At 37.4% G+C, this 11633-nt stretch overlaps 1 protein-coding gene across 1 annotated transcript; it reads right to left on the bottom strand.

Moving 5' to 3' along the window:
- Positions 1-7986: 7986 nt before the first annotated feature.
- Positions 7987-11255, bottom strand: LOC110932633 (extensin-like). Its single transcript, XM_022175955.2, has one exon. The coding sequence runs from the start codon at positions 11240-11242 to the stop codon at positions 8264-8266; it is 2979 nt and encodes a 992-aa protein (XP_022031647.1). The 5' UTR covers positions 11243-11255; the 3' UTR covers positions 7987-8263.
- Between the last annotated feature and the right edge of the window lie 378 nt (positions 11256-11633).

Raw genomic sequence — 11633 nt, 5'->3', positions numbered from 1 at the left:
TTGTGAACTAACAAATGATCTACCTAATGAATTGAAGGTCACTTCACCAAAAGCAGCAACATATAGAGTTTCGGCGTGGTGCTTCTGGAACTCTTGACGGGGCAGCGGTGCATTGACAAGAACGGTCCAGAGGGTGAGCGGATACTGGTTGAGTTTGCTAAGCCTTTTTTAACCAAAGAATTCAAAGAAATAGAGAACATTATAGACCCACATAGAGATGAGCACTACTCATCAGGTGCAGCACATGGAGCTGCTTTGATTGTAAAGAGATGTCTCTATGATGATCCCAAATGTAGGCCCACTGCTCATGAGATTGTAGAGGAATTGGAGAGGCTTCAACTACCACTGACTAGTTTCTCAAATGCATAATGTAATTATGTACTCAAATGTATGTTACAATATTTTTTATTTTCCTGATCTATTTAAAATATAATTTTATATTTTTACTTGTGTTGTTTTATATAAATTTGAATTGAATACATATCATTATTATCGGGTGTATTTAATTATTTTTAAGGGAGACTATTTGCACACTTGGTGTGTAGATAGTCAGCCCAAAAATGGTTTTTTTGTCCTATATGCACATCCTGCAGTGTCGAGCAGTGGCCAAAGCGCGACGGTTTGGTCCGGTCAACGAGACAAAAGACTGACGGGTGTCTGACGGTCTGTTGACTGGACCAATACGTCGAGCTTTGGCCGCGTTTTGGTCCTGTCAACCAGACACCCGGTCAGTCTTTTGTCTGGTTGACAGGACCAAAACGCGCCAAAGCTCGGCGCTTTGATCCGGTCAACAGACCCGTCAGACACCCGTCAATCTTTTGTCTGGTTGACCGGACCAAAACGCCGCGCTTTAGCCACAGCTCGACACTGCAGGGTGTGCATATAGGACAAAAAAATCCTTTTGGTGTGCATATAGGCATTTGGGTGTGCCAATAGTTACACCCTTTGTTAATTATTTTTATCCATATTTAAGTTAAGGGGAAATGGACTGTATCACCCTAAACTATGCAAAATTGGCCAATACCACACTCAACTTTCAAATTGGCTCCCACCACCCTCTACTTAACATTAAGGCTGTTGTGTCACCCATTCGTTAAATAATCTCTGTTTGTTTTTTAATCCTACGTGTCATAATAATGTGACGTGGCTTGCCTACGTGGCTCACCCCTTATAACCCCTCTCTAAACCTAAATTTTTGGGTAAATTACTTTTTGAGTCTCTGTGTTTTAGGGGTTTTAACCACTTGAGTCCAAAATCAAAATGTTTAACGCCCTGAGTCCCTATAAGCACTTTTCTTAACCATTTGAGTCCAATTTTCTAACACCATCCACTAAGTCTGTTAACTATAAGAGTAATTTGGTAATTTACACACAAAGTACAAGTCTTCTATGCATATAAGTACAAGAAACAAGTTTTTAGTGCATAAACTTTTAATATATTTAATATATATAAAAGTAAATTACTGCACAAGTCTTTATAACCCAAACCTAACACCAGAAGCAACACCATCTTCACAACTCAACAAATCAATTTCAGGTTTTCTTCAGCACCTCCACCACCAGTGCCGCCCAGCACCACTGCCACCACCACTGCCACTAGTGTCGCCCCACTGCCACCCACCACCATCCCATGGCTGCCAGAAACAACCACCGTCTAACCTCCACCGTCTTCACAACTTCAGGTTTTCTTCAACTCCAATTCACCCATGGCTGCCAGAAACAACCACACCGTCGACGACCAATTCTCATCCTTCAACTCACCACCAGCAACTCCACAACTCAATTTCACCACTGATCCACCCAACAGACCACCACCGCGCCATCAGTGAAACCCTAATGCCGCTGGACAGAAATCGGTCAACCAGGTTCGATGTTGTTAATTTTTTAGTTGTTTTTTGTTTGATTTGGACCTAGATAAGTTCGATTTGATGTGAATTTGTGCTTTTTGGTTTGATTTGGTGGATGTGCGGTGGTGGTTCTGTGTGTGCGGTAGGGATAGTGGTGCTCGTGGTGGGGATGGTGATGGTGATGATGGTGCGGATGGTGGATGTGCAGTGGTTGTTTGTGCGGTGGGGATATGTTATGAGATAATAGAAATTGTATTGAAAGCTTACTGTTAATCAAAGAGACGAACCACAGTCTGCTTCGATTCTGCACCTTATCTGCTACTTTGTGATATGATAGAGAGAGAAAGAAATATTAGGTAAGGGTAATTTGGTCATTTAACAAAATAATTCTAACATGGTTAGAAAATTGGACTCAAATGGTTAAGAAAAGTGTTTATAGGGACTCAGGACGTTAAACATTTTGATTTTGGACTCAAGTGGTTAAAACCTCTAAAACACAGGGACTCAAAAAGTAATTTACCCTAAATTTTTTGTTGAACTCCGGCGGTAATCAGCCGCCCACAACCACCCTCCAACCCACACCACTGACAACCAACATCTTCACATCACCTCTATGCCTTCAAACCCTTAACAGAATCCGGCAATAAAAACTCAGAAGACGACGAAAACCCCAACCCTTTCAGCGTCTGTTTACTAATCGAATCCGTCATCGCAAGAATCGACCCAGAAATCACCATAGCCCGGACCATTTCTTACCCCAAAACCCACACGAATCCAATTTCAAGCGCAAGCTCACGAACCCATCTTCAAAAAATGTCGACATTGATGAACTTTACAACCTCCGGTTAACCTGCTCCGCCGCTGAAACATCGCGGTCGGTTCCATCTTCAATCACAAAACCCTAATCTTCACCTCCACCACCACCACCACCACCACCACCACCACCCACCTGCAACCACCGCCCAAACCCACCCCTTCACTACACAAACTCACTACACCATACAAAGTCACCGTCATTTGCAGCGGGAAGAAATCCGCAAACTGATAAACAAATATGAAACAGATCGCGGTGTAGAGGAGCCACATGTTCAATTTCTGCCAAACTTGCCGGCTGGATTTCTCGTTTTTAGGTAGAGATATGTATTTTGAGAGGCAGAATTGCATACACAAACCGATATACAGAGAAACGCGAGTATATAGTTGTTCTGGCGGATAGATCTGGTGATTGCACCGACGGTCTTAGGCATCATGATGATGAATAGAAATGTCCACTGGTAATCATGGTGATTGCGTGAGGATTTCAAATGGGATATAGGGTTGGCTTCTTACAGAGAGGCATATGAATTGTGTGTTTGTAGGAGAGTTATGGATTGTTGTGGGGAGTTAGGATTGCAGATCCACATCCACATCGATGGGGATAAAGTTTTTTTCCTTTATTTTTTGTTATTTATAAATATGTTCCATATCCACATCCACATCAGCATGCCACATAGGATAAATTAGCCATGTCAGCAAAAAAACTAACCTAGTTAGTGTCTGGTTAACGACGGGGTGACACAGCAACCCAAGTGTCCAGTTAGGGGTGATGGGAGCCAAAGTGAAAGTTGGGGATGACAACGGCTAATTTTGATTAGTTGGGGGTGATACAGTCCATTTCCCTTTAAGTTAACGGGTATAAATTTTATCACAAACTATCCATGTCCAACATAATATACTTTTTTTGGTCTCAAAGCATACTTTTGTTTACAGTACTTCAAAAAAGATTTCTTAAAAAGTCGGTGGCTTGGCCACCGACCAACTTCTACATTTAAGTTTCTAGAATCTTGAATATCAAAGGGACTCTCATTGTTGATTTGCTGTCAATTTTTTTTTTTCAAACATAAATAACATTTTTATAAAAGTAGTATGCTTTTTATCCTCCAATTTTGTGGTAGTGTCTTTTATACCCTCAACTTTATCATAGTTTTCTTTTTAACTCTAACTTTGTAAAATCTTATTATTACCCCCGCTTAGTCCTTAGGTTTAGGAAATGTAATTTTTAACCCATAACTTTTTATGAACTTTGTAAAATGTCACTTTCACCCCTCGAGAGTTTTTGACTTGACAATATAAATTCAGGTTAGTCGGGTCGCATATAATACGTTATGATTATACGGTATAAATTCGATTTGCGTTATGTTTTGATCCAATCGCAGTGCAACTATATGTTACATTGAATTCAACCGGATACATCGAAACACGTGTTTTCATAAGGCTAGCGCATTACATAACGCTTGGACTAATTCGTTCGACGTTTACAATGTACCCGCGCCGCAACGCGTGCGGGTCTTATTACTGGTTATTTTCTTATAATAGGGAAACTTTGTGACATTTTTAGCAACAAAAATGTTACACGTTAAGACAAATTGATGTATGAAATTTACCAATTATGGTGTAATTCATTTGTATCACATTATAAATCATTCTTGTAGAGATTTCCTTACTATATTGTATACTAGGTTATAACCTCGTGTAATACACGAGTCGAATAAATGAATTTTATATACTAAATAATAAAACAATATATCTTTAAAAACCTCCTTTATTGCAGGGGTTGAATAAATATAATTTTATATATTAAATAATAAAAAGTTATATCTATAAGAACCATATTATACGGGTTGAATAAATTTAATTTTATATACCAAATAAAAAAGTTATATCTTTAAAACCACGTGTATTACATGGGTTGAATAATGTAATATTGTTTACCAAATAATAAAATAATACATCTTTAAAAAACCTCATTTATTACATAGGTTGAATAAATGTAAATTTCTATACAAAATAATAAAAATATATAATTTTTTTAGTAATGAAAATAAAACTATTTCATATATTAATACAAAGTTTGGTTTTCGTGATAAATAATTTGTTTTATTTAAAAATATCTTAAATTAACAATTTAAATTTTAGAATAATATTTTAAATTTAACCTTTTGTTTAAAACTTGTAAATGTAACGAAGTCTCAATAAATTTAACCATTTATTTAAAACTTGTAAATGTAGAAGTGATAAATAATATTAGTTAATTTTATTTTAAGTTTCGTAAAATCTATTTGATACCAAACTAAACAAAACGTTCAAATATATAGTTAACTAGGTTAGAACCCCGTGTACTACACGGGTTAAATAATTGTAATTTTATATTAAATAATACAAAGTTATATCTTTATGAACCCCGTATGTTGTACGGGTTAAATAACTGTAATTTTATATATCAAATAATAAAAAGGTTATATCTTTAAAAACCATATATATTACACAGATTAAATAACTGTAATTTTGTATATTAAATACTAAGAACGTCATATCTTTAAAAAAACTCGTGTATAGTTAGGTTGAAAAATCTACCAAATAATAAAAAAATTATATCCTTAAAAAACTCCGTGTATTACACGTGTTGAATAAATCTAATTTTACAAAGTAAACGATAAAAAGTTATATCTTTAAAAACTTCGTGTATTACACGGGTTATATAAATGTAACTTTGTATAGTAAACAATAAAAAAAAAAATATATTTTTTAAAAACGCCGCGTTTTACACGAGTTGAATAAATATAATTTTGTATACCAAATAACTAAAACAAAAAGTATATCGTTCATTACGGCTTAATGTACTTCACGTACAACAACATTCGTAATTTGTTCTATAACATGCGTGATTAATGTTTTCGATATGCGTGATTATTGTGTTTCAACATGCGTGATTATTGTGTTTCAACATGTGTGATTTTGGATTTTTGAGTTATAACGTGCATGATTTTAAAATGAACGTGCGTAATTACCTGTCGTACGTGATGTACGTTAAGCGGTAATGTACGTTAACCTTCCTCTAACTAAAAAATTATGTTTTTAATAAATTAGGATAACATTTAATATTAATTTATTATTATATATTTAATATAAGATAAGTAGGAAAAAGAGGTATTTGTTTTAAAAATATATTAAATTAACAAGTTAGATTTGAGGATAATATTTTATTAAAGTATGATAAGATTTAATATTAATTTATTATTTATTTAGTTAATATAAGATAAATATAAATTTGAGGATACCTTAGATTAATGACACGTGTCCAAAACTTGGTTTCTTTTATTATAGTAGATAGATATCAAGAGTAAATTACGATTTTGGCCCCTGTGGTTATATCACTTTTACCCTTTTAGCCAAAAAATAAATCTTTTAACATCTGAGCCCCCAACGTGTTTTTTTTCTAACCCTTTTGGCCCCTAACACTAACCCCATCCATTTACTTTTAGGTGCCAAAAGGGTTAGAAAAAAAGACGTTAGGGTCCAAAAGGGTAGACGTTGAGGGCTCAGATGTTAAAAAATTTCTTTTGAGGCTAAAAGGGTAAAAGTAATATAACCAGATGGGTCAAAATCGTAATTTACTCTAATAACAAATTAGATAACTAAGTTTGAATTTGAAGTAAATACATAAATACAAAAGTAATAATTAAACTAAATAATATTTAGCAGGAAGATTATCTATAATTAATTAAAAGAGATTAAACTAAAATAATAATTATCTATAAGACATGGGCTAATATGATGACACGTGTCCCAAAGTTGGTTTCTTTTATTATATAGTATAGATATAGATGCTATTGGATTATTAAACTTAATTATTTATGTTTATTATGAAATTATTGTAATTAGGATGATTATACTTATTATTTAGAACTTATATAATGTATTAAAACAGTGAAAGGTTGTGATGGTTGATGACGGTGTCGATGAACTGTCATTGACAGTTATTCCTGCCAAGAACCTCAACCACCACTAACTGTCACATATGTAAATGTATAAATGTATAGGGGAGGGTTCAAATGAGAAGAAATTCTTTGTAAGAAGAAAAAAGAAGAAACTTCAACCAATAGGAATGCTTCATTAGACTTCATTTAATATTTGTACTTAATGTAACTATAAGGGTATATTAGTAAATTTACATACATCATTAATTAATTGGTAGTTTCATCTTTAATAACTAACTATATTAAATTTGTAACTTATTTTTAATATATATATTTTTCACAAAAAATAAAAATAAAAATTCATTTATAGTGTAGGATAAATACGAGGCGTGTAGGATAAATTACGAGTTGTGTAGGATAAATTTCAATATGTGTAGGATAAATTTCGAAATGTGTAGGATAACTTTTGATGTGTGTAGGCAAAAATATTTAGTGTGGAGGATTGTAGTCTTAATGACTAATTAATTAGTCAAACATAATAATAAATGAGATGAGAAAAAAAAATATTTAATGTTTTACAATTGTACCCTTTTATTCTTTTTCTTCTCAATAAAAATTTTTTCTCAACACCTAAATGTATATACTAAAGGGGTTGTATACTTGTACTCTAGTGGTATCAAGATATGAAAAATAGTTTTTCTTCCCACGGAGTTAACGGTTGAAGTTCTATCGTGGCCAAAATGTTTATATTTATAAGTAGAATAGAACTAGTATTAAACACCCCCCGCGATGCGGCGGGGGCGAGCACTAATGCCACACTGCTGTCAGCGACCACCGACACTGAAGTTGCGGTGTTAATGCGAAGAAATTAAACCGAAACGTAAAACATAAAATAAAATAACTAAGTTGATCTAAGACTCGCGCGTTACGATGAACCCGCGTCTATTTTTTCCCATTTGACAGGTTAATCGTAATCTATATATAATATATATGATTACCACTATACAAACCATAATGCATACATTACAACAACCATTGTATCAATATGTTGCAAATTATATTTATACAAGATTTTGGCTAAATTAATTAGATTATTATAAATAATAATAATAATTTACAAATAAAACAAAACAACTTTGAATGGATCAAACCGATTGAATATGGTAAGATAATGAAACCATTATGTGATCAGGGTACAACCACTTAAGCACAATTAACAACCATACATGCATACAAAACATATTGAATTTGGTAAGGTAATGAAACCATTATTATTTAATTAAGGTACAACCACTTAAGCACAACTTACAACCTATATTTGATTAAGGTACAAGTATTTAAGCACAACTTACAACCAAACTTGCACACAAATGTTTCAAATTAATAGTATATAAATAAGAGGGCTTGTGAGTTAGCGGGCAAAAGGTAAAACTAAAATCATAGTAATTACAATTACAATATAATAACACAAGAAATGTAGGATATCCCAATAATCACACAACGATGTTGGATTAGGATAAAGTTAACACATACACTACTAGCTAGCCAATGAAACAAAACCTTGCAATGCCTTAAACATGCTTCTTTGTTGCACAATGCACATCAATGGCTATTTGAAACATGAATAGAACATGCATGAAGAAAAACACCTTTAGTATCTTGACAGATTTAGTTAATCAGACTAGTCACCATCAGTGCCAGGTGGATGCCATCTGTGTGAAGGGTAATGTGGGTAACGACTGTGAGGTGCAAATGGTCTCCACGTATGTGGTTTTGGTCTTGGCGGAAGATTTTCAGGTGGTTGCTTCTTAACAGGCGGTGGCATAAAGCTCGTATTGTCAGGTGGTTGATCCTTGATGGGTGGTGGCAAGCCGATGGGACTTTGTGGCGGTTGATCTTCCTTGGGTGGTGGCACATCGACCGAAGTTTGTGGTGGTTTATACTCCATGGGCGGTGGCACATTGACAGGAGTTTGTGGTGGTTGATTTTCAATTGGTGGTGGCATGACAGGAGTTTGTGGGGGTTGATTTTCAAATGGTAGTGGCATGTCGATTGGAGTTTGTGGTGGTTGATCGTGAATTGGGGGAATGGCAATTGGAGTATGTGGTGGTTGATCATCAATTGGTGGTGGTTGATCGTAACTAGGTGGTGGCAAACCGATGGGAGTTTGCGGCGGTTGATCATCACTTGGTGGTGGCAAGTGGATGGGAGTTTTCGGCGGTTGATTGTCACTTGGTGATGGCCTATCAATGGGAGCCTTTGGCAATGGTTGATTGTCACTTGGTGATGACATGTTCGTAGGAGGTTTTGGCGATTGATCGTCACTTGGTGATGGCATGCCAATGGGAGTTTGTGGCGGTTGATCGTCATTTGGTGGTGGCACACCTACGGGAGTTGGTGGTGGATGATCGTCATTTGGTGGTAGCACGCCAACGGGAAGTTGTGGCGGTTGATTGCCACTTGGTGGTGGCACGTTAACCGAAGTTTGTGGCGCTTGATCGTCACTTGGTGATGGCACGCCAATGGGAGTTTGTGGCTGTTGACCGTCATTTGGTGGTGGGACACCTACAGGAGTTGGTGGTGGATGATCGTCATTTGGTGGTAGCACGCCAACGGGAAGTTGTGGCGGTTGATTGCCACTTGGTGGTGACACGTTAACTAGAGCTTGTGGCGCTTGATCGTCACTTGGTGGTGGCACGTCAATAGAAGTTTCTGGCGCTTGATCGTCACTTGGTGGTGGCACGTCAATAGGAGTTTCTGGTGGTTGATCGTCACTTGGTGGTGGAACGTCAATAGGAATTTCTGGCGGTTGATCGTCACTTGGTGATGGCAAGTCAATAGGAGTTTCTAGCGGTTGATCTTCACTTAGTGGTGGCATGTCAATAGGAGTTTCTGGTGGTTGTTCATCACTTGGTGATGGCACATCTACAGGAGTTTCTGGCGGTTGATCGTCACCTGGTGATGGCAGGTCAATGGGAGTTTCTGGCGGTTGATCGTCACCTGGTGATGGAAGGTCAATGGGAGAATCTAGTGGTTGATCATCACCAGGAGATGGCACGTCAATGGAATTTTCTGGTGGTTGATCGTCACCTGATGATGGCACATCAATGGGTTTTTCTTGTGGTTGATCGTCACCAGATGATGGCACGTCAATGGGATTTTTTGACGGATGATCGTCACCTGGTGATGGCATGTCAATGGGAGCTTCTGGCGGTTGATCGTCACCTGGTGATGGCACGTCAATGGGAGTTTCTGGTGGTTGATCGTCATCTGGTGATGGCATGTCAATTGAAGCTTCTGGCGGTTGATCGTCACCTGTTGATGGCACGTCAATAGGAGCTTCTGACGGTTGATCATCACCTGGTGATGGCAGGTCAATATAAGTTTCTGGTGGTTGATCATCACCTGATGATGGCACGTCAATAGGAGTTTCTGGCGGTTCATCATCACCTGGTAATGGCACGTCAATAGAAGTTTCTGGTGGTTGATCGTCACTTGGTGATGGCATGTCAATAGGAGTTTGTGGCAATGGTTGATCGTCACTTGGCAATGGCATTTCAATAGGAGTTTCTGGCGGTTGATCGTCACTTGGTGATGGCATGTCAATGGGAGTTTGTGGTGGTTGATCGTCACTTGGTGGCGACACATCATTGGGAGTTTTTGGTGGTTGATCATCATTTGTGGGTGGTGGTGGCATGTCAGTTGTAGTTTGTGATGGCTCATCCTCTATAGGTGGATAGTCAATAGGATCCAATAGAGGTGGTTGTTGATCAATTGAGGGTGGCGTGTCTATTGGAGTTTGTGGTGGTTGGTCATCGATAGGTGGATCATCAATAGGCTCAAGTGAAGGTGGTAGTTCTCTAATTGGTGCTTGATTGCCATAAGATGGCGGTGATGGAATTTCATTTGTTGGAGGTGATGTGAAGATAAGAGTTGGTGGTGGACTTTTTTCTAATACAGGGGGTGGTGTGTAGACATATGATGGTGGTGGTTGGTAGTTGGATGGCACCATGCGAGTAGGTCTTGTTGGTGGTGGCCTAACCTCAAAATCTGGTGGTAGTGTATAGGCATGTGATGGGGGTGGTTGCGAGTTGATGGGTGTTACCATGTAGGTTGGTGGTGCCACGTGACCATGTCTTGTCGGTGGTGGACTAAGCTCAAAATTTGGTGTAGATGTGTAAACATGTGGTGGTGGTGGTGGTGGTAATTGAGAGTTGATAGGTGGTACTATGTACATTGGTGGTGTTATGGGAGCATCTCGTGATGGTGATGGACTAACCTGAAAATTTGGTGGTGATGTATAATCATGCGACGATGGTGGTTGTGAGTTGATAAGTGGTGACATGCGAATGTCTCTTGATGGTGGTGGACTAGCCTCAAAATCTGGTGGTGACGTGTAGACTCGTGATGGTGGTGATTGCGAGTCGATAGGTGGTACCATATACATTGGTGGTGCCATGGGAACATGTCTCTTTGGTGTTGTCCAATGGATTGGTTTAGGAGGAGGTAACATTGACACCACTGGAAATATTGGTTGTTTGTGTCGAAGGTGCGACGGTTTTGGCTTCCGATGGATTGTTGGCCAGTGGTTGGCCAAGGAAGGGGTAGAGGATGATATAGCTACACTAAGAAGTATCAATAGAGAGTGTATGTGAACCATTTTGTATGTTTTTTGTTTTGTTTTGTGATGAAACTTGCTTGTCAAGATTGCATTTTATAGTGTAGATTATCCACTAAACTAGGCTACCTTAATTCAAGCCCATGTGAGAATTATTGTACCAAACATTTGACCAATGGTTTAGCCGAAGGTCCACAAAATGCACTTGTAATGAATGTTCCATATCTATGTGTAATAAACCCAAAAGTAACGTAACATACAATTTTAATAAATGATGAATAAGTTTAATTGTATAATTAATTCGTTAGAAAATACGTGTACTGATTATACACACACACACGTTTGTTTCAGAATTAAAATATGTTACGAGCCAGACAATCATTTGTATTTATTTGATTTTTATTTATGTGATGCATACGATTGTTTGGTAATC

This window comes from Helianthus annuus, chromosome 3 (assembly GCF_002127325.2).
Source record: "Helianthus annuus cultivar XRQ/B chromosome 3, HanXRQr2.0-SUNRISE, whole genome shotgun sequence".
Classification (NCBI taxonomy): domain Eukaryota; kingdom Viridiplantae; phylum Streptophyta; class Magnoliopsida; order Asterales; family Asteraceae; genus Helianthus; species Helianthus annuus.
The sequence above is the reverse complement of the archived record's forward strand: the minus strand, read 5'-3'. Positions and strand labels throughout refer to the sequence as shown.